Source organism: Plectropomus leopardus, chromosome 17, assembly GCF_026936395.1.
Source record: "Plectropomus leopardus strain MGB_pleo_1.0 chromosome 17, ASM2693639v1, whole genome shotgun sequence".
NCBI lineage: Eukaryota > Metazoa > Chordata > Actinopteri > Perciformes > Serranidae > Plectropomus > Plectropomus leopardus.
In genome coordinates, this window is record NC_142192.1 from 28,954,821 (window position 1) to 28,975,249 (window position 20,429).

At 38.6% G+C, this 20,429-nt stretch overlaps 1 protein-coding gene across 1 annotated transcript; it reads right to left on the reverse strand.

Moving 5' to 3' along the window:
• Nucleotides 1-428: 428 nt before the first annotated feature.
• lypla2 (lysophospholipase 2) lies at nt 429-20,191 on the reverse strand. The gene is made up of 10 exons (XM_042506367.2): nt 20,113-20,191; nt 11,186-11,278; nt 9,523-9,554; nt 8,465-8,530; nt 7,779-7,826; nt 7,567-7,637; nt 6,478-6,551; nt 5,908-6,009; nt 4,062-4,232; nt 429-3,503 (listed from the first exon to the last, which is right to left on the reverse strand). The coding sequence occupies exons 2-10, from the start codon at nt 11,261-11,263 to the stop codon at nt 3,453-3,455; spliced, it is 693 nt and encodes a 230-aa protein (XP_042362301.2). The 5' UTR covers nt 11,264-11,278; nt 20,113-20,191; the 3' UTR covers nt 429-3,452.
• Between the last annotated feature and the right edge of the window lie 238 nt (nt 20,192-20,429).

Below are 20,429 nucleotides of genomic sequence, written 5' to 3' on the forward strand. Positions count from 1 at the left end.
ATAAGAATAAAGCTAAATATATTAATTAATTAATTAATTATGTTGATTGTGAAGTTATCCATTCATTTATTTTTATTTTAATCTAATTTAATTTAATAATAAATAATATTTATTTATTTTTGCATATAATTTACTGTGATTTTGCATCTTAAAAATGTTGGCTCCCCTGCTGGGATGCACTGTAGGTGTTTTCATGTGTGGACTAACATTCACCCCACCTGTGGGCTTTCTTTGTGATACTGCCGAATGTGCATGCTGAAGAGGGGCATCTGGCCCGAAATGTCCATGTGGCAGTAAAAAATGCTAAATTAGTTAATTAATTATACATACTAGATAAATAAATGTTTATTTATGGACAAATGTAATGAAAGCACTCATTGTTTGCATAAAAGTCCATCTTCTACTATGAAAAATGAAAGAGAGCTCTATTTAAATGGACCTTTTTTTTGTCTTTATTCCGCATACAGGTGTTTTGGAAACAAAAAACAAACATGGAGAGACCACCAAGTCTTGCCTACACATTTTCTTAATGCTCATCATTATAAACAGACACAAAAAGGATGAGATGACAACAGTGACAAAACACAACAAAACATAACTGATAAACAAAAAAAAAAAAACATGTCAAAAGTTAAAATCAGGAAAACACCAGACAGTGTGACGTCGTCACAGGAGGGGAAACAATAATTAAAAAATGGTAAAGGTGTAAATGAGGAGAAAAATGAGCTAAAGAAAGCAAACCGGACGCAAGACTGCATCAGAGAATCAGAGCCGGGAGAAAACAAAAGGACTGGAGGAGATGAGACACATTCATTGATTTGTCAACAACAATCCAAACAGATGTCTTTCCTCCTTTAAAAAAAAATTAATAATAATTAGGGTTGAGAACAACAATATAGAAACAAGTAATCATGAGGAGAGCAAAATTAACATTCACAAAGAAAAATGCAGAACACCTGATATATATATTTTTAAGCACACACGACTCCGCAGAGTTACACTCCTATGTTATCACACGTTGTTCAAGATTAACTTTTTTAAATTTGTAAAATCACCCTTCAGTTATGTTGGAACAGCTTCTTGCCAAAGCCCTCCCAGTGTATAGCCATTTTTTACAATTTATTTAAAGAAGTGAACTATAATAGCATTGGGTTTAACTTTAATTCTGACCTTTTATATCCTATTAGTGGGTTACAGTAAGTTGCCAGAGGAGGGAGTTGAATGATGTTTTCTTACATTTTCTTGGGAATAAATGGTCGAAACTGCTTTGGTGTTGTGGAAAAAGACACAGAGGAAACAATTTTTCCCAGGAAACAAACAAAACCATTAAAAATGAATCGGGAGTAATGGAGAGGAGGCTGTTAATGTGGTGACGGATGCTGAAACAGGAGCATTTGAATTGGGAAAAAGAGGACGAGTCGGTGGGAGGAACAGTGAAGTGACTCATGGTGTGCAGTCTGTGCGGGCCTGCAACCATTATTTCATGCAACTCATTCATTAACCTTTAAGCCTTCACTCTTACTGAACTAAAAAAAAAGATATTGAGGTAATTTAACATAAAGAATCCCATAAAGCAGAAACAGAGCATGCAGGGGTGGAGGTTTTTGAATAAACAGCACAGGGTGGCAAAAGCATTGATTGATTTGTTTTATTTCAACTGGATTTTCTTCATATAATTAATAATTAATCACACTCATTAAAAAAAAAGAAATACTGTAATACTTTTATGGATGTTGGTGCTTTAATCGGAAGGTAAATTAGTGATACAAGACCCAGACAGGCTTCAAGTCACGGGGTGGAAGGCGGTGGAATGGATGGGACAAAGGAAACCAGCCGAGTCAGACTCGGTGGGACTCGAGCGCTGGATTGGAGCTGCAGTCAAGACTGAACTGGTGTAATTTTTTCATGTGGTGTAGAAGAAAAAATCAGTAGAGGACAAAAAAAGTGCAGCTATGGATTTATCCATAGACTGTATAAAATAATGGAGGGGCGTTCTTTCTAATGGCCAGCAGGGGGCGACTCCAATGGTAAATTAAAGGCCCCACGTTATCCAAAAAATAAAATAAAATTGTGATTGTTTTGACAGAAGGCAGATTTATTAATGAGAATAATACGTGTAAAAACAAGCAGCAGCAAAGAAAGGACACTTGAGTGATTGCAAAGACAGTGACAAAGTTTAAAGACGATAAAAAGTTTGATAAAACCATAGACTATTTTAGTGGGAATTTATTTTTTGCATCTCATTTTCACTGAAAAAAAGATGCATAGCTCAGCTCCTGCCATTTGGATATTGCACTTGGCCATGATGCAATTTCGAATTTCAAAGCCCGGCGCACCTCAAGGCTTTAAAACGGATGTCCACAACGGCACGATGTCTACATCCACTTCTTTTATGCAGTCTGTGATTTTAACATTTTACTGTCTTTAAACTTTTTCACTGTCTTTGCATTCAATCAAGTATCCTTTCTCTGCTGCTGCTTGTATTATATGTATTATATTGGTGTATATTAATAAGTACTTTAAAATGGTTGAATAACAGTGTGAATAATGTTAATGCATAACATGTCTGAGATCAAGAGATTGTTTGTTATACTTTTTTTCTGATTTTTAGTTTCAATTGTTTGTCTTGTCTGTGTCTAATCTGTTTCAGGTCTTTTATGTTTTGTGTGAACCTCAGGAGGAGTAGCTGATCAGCTTATTGGGATCTTTATAAATTCATAAATTTAAAGAAAGACTGAACAACCAATGAGAAGCCAATCCCACCTTTTCTCCTGAACTGGCTGGACATCGGAGAGTGTCAAGATTTTGTGCGTAAAAGCTGAATCGAATCAAAAAAAAGGAGGTCAATTTGGGACGAGAAGCAAACATGTCTCGCCACATAGAAACGATTGGGAATCCAGTCTGACTGCGCTTTAGTTTGGTCACCGACAGAAAATAACCCGCTCATCCGACTCAATCTTATTTCCACTAAATGCCTTACGAACCGGCACAGCGATGTCAGAGGGGAAAGCGTGGCAGAGGAAGCACGGAGGATGTGACAGCTGGAGGTGAAGATGAAGCAAAATGCGACAAAACTGAGGTGGCGTGGAGGCGACAGACAGAGGCTGTTTAAAAAAAACCAAAGGGAATGTATAGTGTGTCAGTGTTTCTCCCTCCAAAAGGCTAAGATGTGTGAGTGCGAGCACTTAATGATGTTAAAATCCAATCGGTGTTTGACGGATCTGTTTTCAGTGTGAGTGTTGTTGGATTTGCATGGAGAAGCGTGTGTTTGCTTTAGCAGTGTGGATCAAATCATCATGACTGTTGTATGTATGTGTATGTATGTATGTGTGTGTGTTATCTTGCCGATGTGTGTGGAAGAGGGGGTGCTCATGGCTGTTTCCTGTGGGAGAATGGCAGATCAGGGGTGAGAGGTCAGTGTCTCAGGGGGTCAAAGTGGGGATGAGGTGACGTCAGATTCGGGGCAAACACTTCTCCATAAATTCCTTTACAGCCGCCATCTCCTGCAAGAGAGCAACGAGGAGGTTGGTACAGTGGACAGATGGTTGTGTTGTCTCATCCCTTTTAAAAAAGGACAACAAGACTGAGCCACTGACTGTTCGTAGGGGCCGCATGATTATGCATAAAATGGTTATCATGATTATTTTAATCAATGTCGAGATCACGAGTTTTTATCCAAATTATTCACTGATTTTAAGTTTTGTTTGTTTAATTTAAAGGTCCGGTGGATTTAAGGGTACATACTGGCAGTAATAACATAAAATAAAGTAAAAAAAAATACAATAAGTACCTTTTCTTTGGTGCATAATCACCTGGAAATAAAGCTACATCCACATTATTCTGTTTAAATTTGAGATGCGTCGATATTACTACGTTTCAACCTGACAAAGCTGATACAGCCTTCAAACATTAAGAAAAACCATTAAATGTTAAACATAAAAAAACATTTTTTGGTTTCACACACACACACACACACACACACACACACACACACACACACACACACACACACACACACACACACACACACACACACACACACACACACACACACACAGTACCTGAGGACAGGAGCAGTGTAGCATGTCTGGGTAGGTTTTGAAGGTGACCATCGCAGGGTCGATTATGGCTTTGAGTTTTTGTGACGTTGCATGACCAAAATGCGGCGGAACCAATGGGTCCATCTCACCGTGGCACTGCAAGATCGGGGTGTTCTTGTTGCCGCTGGACGCCTGCCGGACAGACACAACACACATAAACGGACATCAAAAAACAAGCATCAACAAACTCTTGTGTCATCCTCGTCTCTGCCAAAAAGTTGCACCTGCACACATCACAAAGCCTACAACCAACGGCCAACGAACACGTACTTATGGAGCTTTTTGTTAGAAGTATCTGTTTGCATATCTGATGTTGTTTTGATTATTCTAGATGTTTACATTACTTGGGTTACATTTTGATAGTGTTTTGTTTTGCTTGTTATTGGTTTAGTTTTTAGGATATTTATTTATCTCATAATGAGTATTTGGTTTTGGTTTTATTAGTGAATTGGGTGAAATGAGGCAGCTGCACTTACAAAGACAGATAGGCAGGTCGGACCAGCATGCACTTTGGAGGGCATAATAGTTACTTGCTTGATTTTGGATGAATAAATCAAAAGAACTGACAAAACATTGAATGGACATTTGACTTCTTTCGCCTCGGACATCACATGCATATGGTGCGTCAGTGGCTCTCTGATCGCTTGATTTAAATCTGATTTTTGATGACACATGGCTGCGACACGTATGCTCTGCGCATGCATGAGAGGATTTAACTCTTCACACCAGCAGGTGGCGATGGTCTGTTTTGGTCTTAAAAGCCATCCAGAAGACCAACTAGACGGATTCAAGATGCAACATTACCGGATGTTCAAAGAAAAAACTATATTCATTGTGCACTAGCAAACAATAGCAAGGACAATTATGAATAATTTCTGCCGAAGAGCTCAATGCCTTAAAAAAATAAATCTACCGTAATTTAGTCAGTTCAGTTTAGTTTAGTTTACTTCAGTTTATCTGGCTTTAATACTTTTTTAAAAACCTACGTTTATTTTTTTCAGAACACAAATCTCAGAGTGTCACATAACAAATCTGTAATATATAGACTCGACTGTGAAAAGGTATAAACAGTCAGAGAGGAGAGCGTTACTTCCAAAGAGGGCAAACCCAGCAGGAATAGCCCTGAAGTTGTTTCTGTAGTAAAGATGCTGCACAACTCACGAGCTATGTGGCTCCAGTATCCAGCAATCAGATTACACGCCCAAAAGTAGTGGAAATAAGTCCCGAGGTCTGTTTCGCACTTTCAGCAAATTGGAGAGATGCTATGAACTTCCGTTTCTGTTATCGTGCACTGAACTGAACTGCAAATCAGCCTGATTTCTCTCACTGACGGGCTCTACCAGCTCCGATGTTTTCATCCCCAGATTTGCTGCAGAGTGAGTGCACTTGACTTTCATGCACTCTTTGGCGCTGCAGACATGCAGGCAGCGCACAGAGGAGGCACCTTCTGCTCAGTGGTGGTAAAAAACATGTTTTTTTGTAAAACGACCGTGAGTTTGTGAAAGGCGCTATATAAATCCAATGTATTATTATCATTATTAAATTTGAAACTCACAGCAACTTAATACGACACAGTCTCTGGCTTTTGTGCGATATCTAGTGACAGAAAAAAATGTTGTTGCACATTTACGACCTGATGTTAGCCCCGTTAGTTTGTTTACGCTGTCACACTGTGCAGTGCGGTGGATCAGAGATTTTGCTGGACGGGTCCTTATTTTGGACACTGGCTAGTAACATTTGAACAAGTATTACATTTAAGAGGCAGAAAGACCATTTTAACTTCTCCCCAGTAAGACTGTGACTATACCGATGGGAAGGTCTGGTGAAGTGGTAGCCAGCAGCTGAGGGCCACAACGCCGGCCAACTGATGCTCACAGGTCAGGGCGGTATACAAGGACAAGGCCCCACCCTGAGGAGGAACGGAGGAAGCAAACATGGAGAGAGAGGTTTGTTACAGTATTTCAATTTTTTAAAATAGTGAGTTAGAGATATGGAGATTTGACTTTGTGGAAAACAGTGGAAACCGCTTTTAGTGATCACATCTGTCTGGGTTAAATTGATTATTATCAGGGGATGATTATTATAACAGTTTTCCTTTATTTCTAAAGCAGATCACCGTAAGTATCATGATAGAGATAGACAAGAAGGGTTATAAAACAAAAACACAATTATCGACTTTTTATATTGTTTTTCCACGTTGTGTTGCACAAAAAGACCCCAAAATGACCACTGAGAGCAGACAATTTAAAAACTGTGTGTAAATTATATCAAAAGCATCTGTACAAGGGATGTTTCTGTCAGACGCTTTGATCCATATAAGTGTTTGATCACAAGCGGTTTCCACTGTCTAACAAAACACTGAGATATGAAGTCCCACCTGAGAGAAGCCACCGAGCATTATGCGATTCGGGGGAATCCCATTTTTGACCTCATGGTCAATTATGGCCTTGACTAGAGGAAACAAACATGTTATTCATCATATCAGAGAGACAACACACAGTGATAGCATTTATTGGAAACAAACCCTTCCCTGTCACTTTTAGGACTCATATCAATTTTGGCAGGACCACAGCACACGAGGTCAGTCCTATAAAAGCCCTCTAACGAAGGGAGAGTCAGTTCGTTTTGCTTGGGGGTCGATTTAAAAAATGTCAGGAGGCCAGGCAGCCCCTTACATGTTTCTAGGATTTAAGGACATTTCTAGGACTTTTGCATGTTTCTAAGATTTTAGGGTGTTTCTCTGATTTTAGAACATTTCTAGGATTTTCGGACAATTCTCAAATTTTTTAACATTTGTAGGATTTTAGGACATTAGGATTAGATTAAATCATTTTAAATTATCTTTTTATCTTTGCACCTCTTGTCTGCACTGCTGTTTTGCTGTTTTAATAGTGATTTTTTTTAAAGTCATTTAGTAATCGATTTTACCTTGTATATCTTAGCTCTTTTCTCTTTTATTATAAATCTGTATCTTTTATTATGTTTTTATATTTTATTGCTCATTAAAGTTTATTGCTTGTCTGGCAACTTATGTATACCAGAAGTACAAAAATAATTCCCAGTGTGAATTACTTTATTTTTACTGCAAATTAGAAAATGGTCTGGGGGTCACCTGGTGCACGATCGGGGTCCAGATTTGGCCTCCCGGGCCATAAATTGAGTACCCCTGCTCCAGTGTTGTACACAGTGCAGCAGTTTACTAGGTTTTGACCTTGTCTTGTGTTACTCTGTACTTTAAGGTAAGTTTTGCTTTCTAACCACTGGGAGGAGCCTCAGACATCAAATTCATTTCTGATTTCTGAAATAAATGGCCTGACCGAAATGAATTAGTTCACGTGACGCGTCAACAGTCTCATGACAAAATGTTTACAGGCGCTCTGAAAGGTAATGATAGGGTGAGAAATGAGCATCGTAGAGAGGCATTAATCACATTAACACAATAGTGAACACGTTCTGATAAACTCACTGTTGTCTGCTGCCTTCTTGATTCCTACTTCATCCTCCTGGCTGTGTAGGGAGAGACCCATGAGGTCGAACCTGCACACATGCAGAGGCGAGCGTTCAAGCAAATCAACAGACACAATCACAGTATTGTTAATGCCACTATGGGAGCCTATTGTGGTTTCCAGGGAAACAATAGAGGCCAGTGTTGAGTCTGTTTTCATCGCGCCAACTCACCACGCGGGCATCCTCGCTCCCATGTTGAGAGTGACGGGCATCGGAAGTCTGCGGGGGGACAAAGGGAGAACATGTCAGTCAGTGTAGGAGTTTACCGGCAGCCAAAAGTGGTATATTGATTATTTATGTATATATATGTATATTATTATATTATAATTATAGATATAAAATATCTATTCAAAGCTGGTTTTGCATTCTTATGTGCAAATAGTCTTTTAAAAAAGAGCAAGAAACTATATATTCATGGGGCGCCCACTCTATCCACTGAGTCATCAGGTGCCCCAGATTTGTTTTTAGGATGTTTCTGAAATTTTTAGATATTTCTAGGATTTAAGTACGTTTCTAGGATTTAAGGATCTTTCTAGGATTTTAGCATGTTTGTAGAATTTTAGGACGTTTCTCAGATTTTAGAACCATCGACGCACCTTAAATTTCAACATGACAACTTTGGTCGTTTCATCTGTGTGTGATGTCTTTCTAGGATGACATATACTTTTAGTAAAGATTAGTAAAGATTGGATCTTTAATCTTAATCTTTTTAAATGATTAAAAAAATGTATATTAACTGCAGCCGGATTATTTGAACTGCATATATTACTACAAAAAACAAAACAAAACAAAAAAAAACGTGACAATCTCTGAGGGATAAAATATGACAGAGGAAATCGGAGAAAAAAAAGACTTACGCATGGGGGCAAATGATCTTGACGTACGGCAGCTGGAGCTCCATCAAACCCTGTGCCCACCCATGCCTGACAGAAAACACAGAGACAGAAAGTCTTTGTTTCTCATCCAGCTTCAGCAAAATGACAAATATGCAGTACATCAATACGCAAATGTATTACAGCTCAGCACAATGTAGGAAACAGAGAGTAGCACCACATGTGGCCTATAAATAAAAAACACTTCTACATTTAATTTGCACTTGAGGTCCGATTAGGCACTTCAGAGAAAAGCACCCACCGAAGGGAATATTTTTAATCTCCTCTGACACGATTTAATAATCTGATTAAGTGCATTACTCAACATCAAGTGCTGATTTGAGAGCTTTTGAATTAGTCATTCACAATGTTGTTAGTGGAGTATCTATGAAATTAACATGAATGAGGGCATCAATTAAACATTTTTACACTTAGTGCCACTTCATGTATCTCTGGCAGTTCAAACAGCATTTAACAAGGCTGCAGCCGGGATCTCAGAAACACTGAGTCCCAATACACAAACTCAAAAAGAAGGCTAAAGACACATAATTTTACGTGCAGTTTGACAATTTAAGGCAGTTTTTAAAAATTCATCTCCTCATCCACCTCACTTTGAGAAATAAATACATGATCCTTTTTTTATTGTGAAAAGAAACCAACATTTTTCAACATTAACCCTTTGAAACCTGAGCAAATTGATTTGATTTCTTTCAAAAACACGGAGGAAAGACATCAATTTATCGAGACATGGCCCAAAAATGAGCAAAAATTAGTTACAAAAAAAAGTTGAAGGAAATTGCTTAAAAAATAAAAATACCCCACAGTAAATGTAAAAAAAAAAGAAAAAATTGCAGTTTTTATAATTAAAAAAATAAATAAATAAATAAAGGAGCACATCAACACAAAAAACGTACAGGTGCATCTCTACTCTGATATTGCTCACTTAAACATTAAGATAATGACAAATAATTAATATAAAAACAACATTAAATCATTCACTGAGAGCTTCATGTACAGATATTTAAGATGAAAATGTCACTCACCCTGAGTCACCCAGCCCATGAAGGAAGATCACCTGCAGCACAGATCAAAGAACAGTGGTTAATTCTCTGTATATCTTTTAAATATTTACACTATTGTCAAAGAAATTGGGAACATTTCTAAGCATGTCCTTCCAAAAGCAGATACCAAGACATTAAGAAGTTTCTGATACCGATCGTTAACATTGGACACATTAATTGCTGAACACATCATAAACCTGCTTTGAACCTGGAGACTATTTATCACTTTACATCCATCTTGTAGTACTCGATGTACTACTGGTAAGCGTGCGTACTTGTTCCAAAAACAGAGAAAATAACAGGCGCCAATCTCCAATTCGTGCCAAGACAAGCTCTCACTGCCAGTCTCCACACACGCCGCTCCCCGCAGAGAAACCATGAAAGGGAATAACAACAATTTAGAAAAGCTGGCAATTCTCTGCTCACTGGCTAGAAATCAGACACTCAGCTGTCTTCACAGAGATCAAATACTTTTCTTCCACGTAGGTTTTGCTGGGAGCCGGGATCAGTGACAGTCAGCTTTGATCCTGCACTGTATCTGACAACAGCACATTTAGTTTTTACACTCAGATCCAGCTGAGCATCTACACAATGTGTCTGCTCTCTGCCCTGCACCTGTTACACATCCCGCTACAGGTGGGGCTCTTCTTCACAAAAAACTGTGTTTTTTAGGACTTTATTAAGATTTATTCAGTACTGAAGAACACTGAATATTTCTGCCAAGGATGACATTGGTATTTAGTGCTTTTAAAGGCCCAATGTGTAACTTTTTGACCAAGTAACTTAAAGATAGTTTTGGCTTTTTGCTCTTATTGACAGGACAGTTTAAGCATGAAAGGGGGAGAGAGAGGGAATGACATGCAGCAAAGGCCCCAGGCTGGAATCGAACCCGCGGCCGCTGCAGCAAGGACACAGCTTCTGCACATGGGGCTCCCACTCTCCCAACTGAGCTACTGGACACCTGCTGACCAAGTAACTTAGAGATATATCTGAAAATATTATGCCGAAATTTTCCTGCCTTGATCAAAGGGAAACTTTGTATCATGACAATGTGGGAAATTTTAAAAGTTTTTCAAATTTCCTTAAGTAACCACGATAATACGTAGTTTTGCTGCCGTACTTGCAGAACATTTTTCAAACATCATATGGATCATCACTGATTTTTATTGTGCTTCGATCAGATAACTTTCACAAGGATTTTGAGCACATTTCTGCAGGCCGATCAGCCTGCCACCAACGACTTTCTGTCTTATTTGAACACATGAAAGCTTCAAAATTCAAAGTGGGATGCTGTGTCATAAAAAAACATGATAGTCTCTTCGACTTGTGTTACCGCTGACTTTATTTCATTTCTAATCAAAGACCCACTCACCAGAGGTGCTAACTCATTTCTGGGTTTCAGGACTTACTCCTGAGGTTCTCTATTGGGACACGCCAAATCTTTTCCTGGCATGCTGAATAGTATTGTAGTATGGTTACTGAAATTTGCAGTGTTATACACAGTTTATATGGAGCCAGACTGGTGTTGTAAGATCTGGAGAGAAAGTCAAACTCCCTGTTTCTACATGAAACATCGGCACCTTCCGGGCGACACAAAAACAAGCCTTTTCCCGCCTGTGTGTGTTTGTTTGTTGTTCCCACTCACCGCCGCGGTCTCCTTCTCCTTCCCAGACACCGTCACAGCCTCGGCGAGCAGCGGCACAGACATGTTGTTGCCACACATACACTGTAAGAGGTGCTGGAATCAAAGCAGAGGACAGACAAACCAGCTGAGTGCAGATCCCACAGTGCGGAGTACATAAATTATGTTGTCATGTGCATCGGGACCAAAACAAAGAGCTTTAGTTCATGCATACATTCATACATTTCAGACATTTTTGAGGCAATTTGCAAAAATTTTTTGCATTATTTCAAGAGTTTCCAGAGCCTTCACATTAAAACTAAGAGACAGAACACATTTAGAAATGTACTCAATGTTCAAACTTTACATATTTGATTCCTGCTGTTATAGAGAGATGAGTAAAGACCCTGATCTTTGGGAGGATTTTCTGGATGATACAATTTTCAATAATGGAAGCAGACATCAGTTTACACAAATAATCTACCAGTGAAATTTGCTTTTAATGAATCAGCCCCGGGCTCTGGAGTCATTTGATAACATAATTTGAACTGGAGAGACTGAGACTCTAGTTTTTAGATCTGCAGGACAAGGACATAAATTCAGATTCAGAGTCCCTTATTGATGCCACGGAGGAAACTGGGAGATGTCACAGTTGCTATTATACTTTAAATAGTAAAACAGAAATAAGAAAAATATGCAAGAAAAAATAAAAAATGTGCAACACAATATATAGTAAAGATATATCTCGGATAAGAAATATATGAAATATGTAGGAGTAGAATAGGCAAGAATTAAATAAGAGTTTTTTTAAGCTGAAATACTGCACAGTGCATTTCAGTTTATTATTATTTCACCATAATGTAAACGGCTTCAAGTCAGTATTGCATAGTTTATGGGTAGAGACAACAGAGATCACAAAGCTTCTTCTTTTACAGTTTTCTTTTTAATTACTCAATAAAGATTAAAAAAAGTCAAAAATCCAGATGAGAAAACAGCTTTTTCTAGAAGTTTACATTGTTCAATTTTTCAATACTTGCAGCCTTTAATTATCACTAAGAGCAACAAACTTTAGCCCTTGATTTTTGCCTCTCAGGCTACATACAGACTCCTCTTGTAACTCTCCTCTGGTAAGAGGTTACTGTAGATTTTCAGAAGTAAAAACATTTTAAAAAACCAACGTATTTCCACCTCCCATGCATGTGTTTGGTAAATTAAAAATCATTACATCTTTATTTTATTCATAGTAAATATTCTCCTTAAGGGACACAAGAATTAAAGGATGCAGCAAAGGATGGTGATGCATTTACTTAACATTATTTATCAGTGAAACTAAATGTAAATTTAATTAGACTTACTGAATTACTAAAACAGCTATTTAGATAGAATCTAACATTTTTGTTGCAATTTCATTAAGGTCACAACTAATAGTTATTTTCGTTATCAAATCATCTAAAGAGGATATTTTCAAGTAACAGTTTATTCTGTAAATATTTACAAAATGGGAAAATTAGTGCCAGTTAAATCTCTCCAAGCCCACAGTGATGTCTTCAATTAGCTGGTTTTGTCCGTCAACAGTCCAAATTTAGAGTAATTCCATTAGAGATAATCAGCAAAGGTGAATATGTTTGCTGCAAAGAAACTGCAGTATAGAAATGCCAAATTGGGTTTGAGGTCTTTTTAAAACAGTGGGTCTCATTCACTAGGTCCTTTGGCGTGTGCAAGACTCTGCTCCGGACATTCTATGACACTGTGGTAGCATCTGCTCTTTTCTATGCTGTGGTCTGCTGGGGAGCAGGGAGCACAGATCGGGACAGAAAGAGACTGAACAGACTGGTCAGGAGGGCCGGTTCTGTCCTGGACTGCTCCCTGGACTCCATTGAGGAGGTGGGTGAGAGGAGGATGTTAGCAAAGCTCACATCCATCATGGACAACCCCTCTCACCCACTGCATGAGACTGTGGGGGCTTTAAGCAGCTCCTTCAGCAACAGACTGAGACATCCACCCTGCAAGAAGGAGCGCTACCGCAGGTCATTCATCCCATCTGCAATAGGACTCTATAACATCAGCATCACTGGCTGATGGGAACAAAACTGGCTTCATCCAAAATTCATCCCAGAGTAATTTGCACAACAAATTTTTTGTACTATTCTCTAATCCATCTTTTGTGTACATACTATTCTATTACTTAATTATTATTATGTGTACATACCTTATTTCCTCTATGTACATACTTATTTTATTACTTATTTATTGTTATTGTTATTGTTATTTTCTTTGTTACATTTCACTTTTCTTTTTTCATGCTGCTGTAACATTTGGAATTTCCCCCAATGGGGGATCAATAAAGGAATATTCTATTCTATTCTATTCTATTCTAATATGTGCGTAAAAACCGTCTTACTCTGCCATTGACACGTGCATACCGGCGGATTTTGTTCAAGCTCAAGTTGGTGAATCAGAATCATTTTAAACTGACAGGCTTGTGCCCGCTAACTACGAACAGCCACGCCCTCATTTCTCAAAAAACACATTTGCCCAGAGGTGTATCACAGAGAGAGCCACACCAGTGTCGGGCCATCAGGGAGGGTCTGCGAAAGTGTTGGCAGGTGAAAAGCCTTGTCACTCTCTTCAGATATGTTCAAACACGTCGCTCTCTAATGCGCTCTCTCCTAAAGGTGCGAACTGAATTATCTTCCAGCAAGGTAAGATATGAAATCTTTACACCTGCTGGGACGTAAATCAGAGTCTTAATCTTAACATTTTAAGAGGCTACCAGTCATCCATTTGGCTACAAATGAACATGTGCGCAATTTCTATAAAATAAAAAACCTGGGAAACTCTGTTTTCCTTGTTGATTTTTTTTTAAATTAATGATAGATGAGGATGAAAGTTTGTCAGTTTATAGATTATATATATTTTACATATACATTTTAGAGAGGGAATTATGAAATTTAAAGGTCTTAATTACTTTAAAAGAGTTCAATTGTTGTTTTTTTATTATGAAGACTTTTTTTAATGATTTCTTTGTTTCCCTGCCACAAAAGGGGCAATAAATTACAACAAAAACAAAATAAACCACAATATGAAAACATCCATATAGGCTATCAGCCAAATTGTTATTTTAAACATCAGTAAAGGCCCAGAATTTCGAAATCCATGCATTCCTTTAAGAAAGTGTAATAAACGACGGGATGACTTAAAAAAAGTGCAAAAAGGGGAATAAAAAACCAACAAAAACAACAAAAACAACAAAAACAAAAAAGTTGGTATCAGCCAAATTGTCATCTTGAACATCGGTATCTGTATTTGCCCTGAATTTCTAATCGGTGCATCTCTAGTTTACACATGCATGAATTAGCAGGGTTCGCTTGAAAGCACAATAACTGAAACGTGTTAAATTCTCTTTTGTTTAAAAATATTTTACCATTCTCTTCATCCATAATTCAAAAAACTGAATGCTTAAATCACCAATAAATAATGGGCAGTGTCGTTATGCATTCCTGATTTGTTATTTAATCAAGGAATTATGTTTATTTGATTTGTTTGTACTTATTTGTCTGTTATTATTATCATGTATTTATTTATTTTTCCACTTCACTAAGACTTTGTTATGTGGGATGGTGGTTTGTAAATGTTTGTTCTTTTTACGTCAAATAAATAGAAAAGCCAATAAACATAATTGGGGGGGGGGGGCATTGTTTTGTATAGGTGTGCCTGTCATGTAGTTTAGAGGACTAAATGTTTATTTTAACATCAGCTCTGACAATAAACGGCTCACTCTGACAGTTACAACTCCGGCTTGTTATCAGCGCAGCCACTGAGTCTGCAGACAGGAAGCTGAACAAAACACTTATACACACATGAACATGATGAAGCTGCTGCTGAACCTGAACAGCAGCCGTGAGGTATGTGTGTGATTGTGTGTGTGTGTGTGTGTCAGCAAGTGCCCAAGACTCATTAACTAAATGAAACGCACCCCCTCCCGTCTACTGCAAACCGACTGCAGACGCCCGTCCCTCCACACAGTGAGTCAGACATCGATAACATGAGATCAGGTGGTTGCTTTTACAGTAAAGCCGGGCAGTAAAAGCTCCATAATGCCCTCTAACTTTCTGTTGATGTAGGGAAGAATGTGGCAAGACGGGACGGGCGGGTCAGAAGGCGCGCTGCCTGATTGGTAAATAGGCGATGAGGAGATAAACAGGCAAATGTCTGAACCTCAAAGGTTAATGTGTAAACCTTGAGCGGGATTATACTCCACGGGTGTTAAAATTCCTCCGCCGTTAAGGCCGAGCTGCGCAGTTCTGCCTGTGCACCGTGTGTTTGCTGTGGTGACAAATCATCATCTGAAGGTCACGGCTAAAATACATGGAAGTGGGCCGTGAACGTGGGATTTAAGCGTCCAAAATGTGGACAAAAGAGGGTTGTTTCTGGCCTGCATCCTGACCCTTGATGAATGAGTAATAGTTGAATAGTAACTGGGCAGGGTTAAAAGGAAATAGCCTCTTTCAGAGCTGTACAAAGTTCTGGGATCAATCTCGAACATCAAGAAGGAAAATTTACACACAATGTTACAATTTTTATTTCCACTAAATGCTACTTTATGCTTCATTTTAGAGGGAAATATTATATTTTCTGTATTTACAAGTTACGAGCAGTGAAGAGCCCTCCAAAGTCATAATTACGAGTCGGAAATTGGGAAAAAAGACATAAACACTGATTACATCTTGACTCATCAGTATTAACAACCTTATTATGTAAGATATAAGAATATATCAATCAGTTCAATCAATCATCAGTTGTCAGCTATTAATTTAATATCCAACTAGTTTGATTCATTGGTTTGAGTAATCTCTTTCAAAAGAAAAAGTCTAATTTCTCAGATTCCAGCCTATTCAATGTGAATATTTTCCTAGTTTCTTTGAAAGTTATCTTTCAAAGAAAGCCAACTGAATATCTTTGGGTTGTGGACAAAACAAGAAACTGAAGGCTGTCATCTCAGGCAGTAGGAAACACAAAATGGACAATCAAACAACTAATCGGCAATTAAAAAAATATTTACTGGTTGTTGTATGTTTGGTGCAGAACCTTGTGATACTTAAATAAGAGTATTTTTTAAATGGTGGTTTTGGTACTTTAGCTTTAAGAAGATGATGCGATTACTTTTTTCCACCACTGGATGCTTTGACATGAACAAAATGTGATGTGATTACGACGTACATCACAAGATGTGCACTCACTGCCACTAAATTCTAATTCAGTGGTAAAAACCCATCTATTCTGACAAATGTAATTTAGCCGTCCTCTGGCCCCGAGTGGGAACACACAGAGCCACATTCATAATACGACTAAAAGCAAACAGCAAAGGAAGAGGAATCAAACAAAAGAAGATCATAAGAAAAGATAAGCAGGAGTGAGAGATGGAGGAGAGCAGGGACATCGGACAATCTGGTCGAACAAGCTTTCTAAACGTGGCAGCATATGCAAAGAGGTGATTAATCACTTTAACATCCTTTTTTTCTCTCCATCTGTAATTGTTCAGAAGATTCACAATGACCCACAAAACAGATTACCAACATAAAACAACCGTGTGGGTTTTCAGTGCTCCAAGAAACAATGGCTCACTCTGGAGGAGGCCGGTGGTTAAAAATAGTGCCACGTTGTGCACAAGCATCTTGTCCAATTCAGGTTGGGACTAAAAAGAGACTTGTTCCACACATTCAGTATAATGTATCAAATGGAGTTTCTACCTGGCCGTGCTCTCCTTTAACGGCTGAATGGATGCAGCTACAGCCTGATTGTTAATATTTCCTTGATTTTTCACGGCTCTCTGCCAATAAAGATAAATATTTAAGCTCTGCATGGAAATACACCAGCTATACATTCACCGCCAGAGAAGCCTTCAAAACACAACGCTCGAGATAATGCATATTAACTGATTTATTTTTTTTCTTCTCCTTCTGTCAGATGTTGTGATGATTACTTTCATCAACTGTTAATTATGTTTGCAATTTTTGCAATTAATCCATTAGACTTAAAAATGTTCTCCAGATCCATGTTATTGTCTAAAAAATGATTAATTTGTCTTGTATTACGTCTAAAATTCACAAATAGTGAACAGTGTAGCCTCTAGTGTGGCGCTGGAGAGGATGAAGAAGTTCAGCATCATAAGTAAGTAAATGTGCAATGTATGATAATTGTACATTTTTATATCACGGTATACAGCTGTGACCCTACTTTCTACCCTCTCATTTCCTGCTATCTCTCTGTTGTCAACTAAAGTCAAAAATACTTTCAAAACTGTTACAGGCTGATGTAGAAAAAGTGTATTCCTGGTATCAAAAGCTGTGTTGTAGTTAAGTGACACTTACATCATTGTGACAGAGCATCAAGTGTTGTCAGATGAATGAGTAAAAATGTGAGCCGAAGGCAAATGCTGCTGTTGTTACTTTTTCAGTGACACAAACCATGAAAGCACATCACGAGTCACCACCCTATGTGACTCCAATTACATTTAAGTCAACGCACACACACAAAAAAAAACAGCCCTGAGTCGTGCTGCGGTTGGTACATTTGTGTGTGTGTGGATGTCAAACGGCCGAACACACATACACACCAGCGGCCACTGCCCAGATGCATTTAGCCATGTGGACTCAGGATTTAAACTGTGTAGAAATGTAGATTATTTTCATCAGATTTATAAGGACGCACGTGCGCCTGATTGTGTTTTACATATCTCAATTAATGTGGAACTGAGCCCTCGTGCTGGAGCCTTATTTCCACTCCCAACATTAGCCACAAAGGGAGGTGGAAAATGGATCGGCAACAATAATTACAAAGGAGATAATAGCTCAAAATTTAACAAAAAAGAAGACATTTTTATCACTCATAAGGGACTGTTCTTTATTTATCAGAGGAGGAGGTCGGCTGGCATGTGACCTTATTTTGTTTTGTATTTTGACCCTCACTGAATCTAATATTTTTCCCTTGAGCCTCTCTGAGTGACCGACTGCATGACTCTCTCTCCACCATCAATTAGTTGTTTTTGATTTTAAAAACTTGTGTGATCGTGTTCGAGCAAACGGTTTATTTTGGGCCAAAATTAAGTAGGGGAAAAATCGATACAGCCTAGTTAGCACACGCCAAGTATTGATTTTTTACTGAATTATATAATATAGTTCTTTTTCAGTCCACTAAATACATTTTGCTGCAAAAAATGAATGAAATGAGATGAACAGACTGAAAACTTTATCTTATTAAGAAACACAGATGCTTACAAAAGTTTTACTTCGGAAATATAATAAATCAAAACATATCCCAATATATTTTATCTCAATACTCAGCATATTGCAACACAATTAAAATCACAATAATATTCAATTCTAACTTTATATTGTAATAATGTCATCTTGTGGGGCCTCTGGTGATTCCCACCCTTAGAATAAAGTGATTTTAATGAAATATCATTATCTTAAGCTTGGATGTGGATTTTTTTTCCCTGACAGAACATCTTAGGCACATGATGTGTCCAAGGACCATCAAAAATTTGAAAACCCAGCAATTTCAAAAGAATTCATGGCATTTCAGGGATATTAGGACATTTCTACAATTTAAGGACATGTCTGGGATTATGAGACGTCCAAAGAATTTTGGGACGTTTCAAGGATTTCATGGCATTTCTAGGAATGTATGATATTTCTAGTATTTTAAAACATTGCTAGGATTTAAGGATATTTCAGGGATTATGAGCGGTGTAAAAAATTTTTGGGATGTTTCAAGGATTTCATAGAATTTCTAGGATTTTAAAACATTTCTAAGATTTAAGGACGTTTCAAAGATTTTAAAACATTTCTAGGATTTAAGGACATTTCAGGCATTGTGAGACGTGTAAAGAATTTTGGGGACGTTTCAAGGATTTCATGGCATTTGTAGGATTTTAGGACATTTCGGACAATTCCACCTGCCACCCTACAGAGGGCCAGATTTGGCAAGAGGTATCCCTATTTTACAGCATGCTGTGTACCCTGCAAACATAATAACAGACAGGGAGATTGTTGACAACCTAAAAACAACGTTTTTCAACTTATAGTCAATAGTTTTCTTTTCGTATCGACTGCAGCTACCGCAGGTAAAACATGAGTGCGCCTGGTTTGAAATATGCGTGAAATGCGCGCATTTTGTGCGCACGCATCGTTTATACATCTGGCTGCTGCATTCAGGCAGGTCTTTGCTCAGTGGTTACGGGCGGCTGGCAAGGATAATATGCGGTACTGAGTGACAGGCATCCCCCCTTCCTCCTCCTCCCATACACCATCCACCGCCACCAGCAGCAGCTAGCTCCGCTCTCCGCCTGCTGCTGATGGAGGTTACCAGCTCGGCTGCTCGCTAGCTGCTGTCGAAACACACCGCAGTCAAAAGAGCAAAGTGAAAACAGTGAAACGTTACATAAGAATTAATAATATCGGTAGCCGAGGAAGAGGAAGCGTGTGGTGGGGGTGTCGAGGAGGAAGAGGACAATGAATGGTTGAAGCTTAGCTCTGTTATTCGACCCATCATCCCCCAGTAGTGATGGCACTCAGCGGTGTAAAGCCTCTGCTGCCCCAAAAACACTGTATAACTACCAACCCTTAATCTCTCTCACACTCACACTCACACACACACACACACACACACACACACACACACACACACAATAACCGGAGCTAGCTGTAGTAGAGCTGCTAGCTAACGTCGCACACACACATTAATTGTATTGTCTTCCGCCGCCGGTGTCTCTGTTCGTCAGCCCCGGGCGACCGTTTGGATTCAAATTCGGACTTCTGACACGGGCCGTTTTTTAGAAGACACTTTAAGCAACAAAAGGCTCCGGCACCAATCAGTTTGGAGCGGAATAAAGCGCTTAAAATCAAAAACCCGCGGCCCGCTAGCTAGTACAAATGCAGTACACTTACCGCTTGCTGTCCCAGTTCACGACGGAACGGAACTTCCGGTACTGGCCGCACAGAAGCAGGGGGCGGGGACAGAACGTGGGGACGTCATCACATAGCAACGCCCTACCGTAGATACCATCGTTTTCTTATCACGATTTTATTCCCTCATAAATTGATCAATATTTTATCAATAAACAGAGATTAAAGACTATATATAATCAGTCACTATACTCTTCAACATTTCAAAGGCAAAACATCTCATAATAACTCCTTAACGTTTATTTAACAGCTGTTATACTGTTATAGTGTTGGGGAGTAAGTAGTTACATGTGACCTGT

Excerpts from the sequence above, each read along its gene's own strand:
- lypla2 (XM_042506367.2), bottom strand. The coding sequence starts at position 11,263 with ATGTGTGGCAACAACATGTCTGTGCCGCTGCTCGCCGAGGCTGTGACG. Across the intron at positions 7,638-7,778 it reads GGAGCGAGGATGCCCGCGTG|GTTCGACCTCATGGGTCTCT; the intron begins GTGAGTTGGCGC and ends GCATGTGTGCAG. Across the intron at positions 6,552-7,566 it reads CAAGAAGGCAGCAGACAACA|TCAAGGCCATAATTGACCAT; the intron begins GTGAGTTTATCA and ends TGTTTCCTCTAG.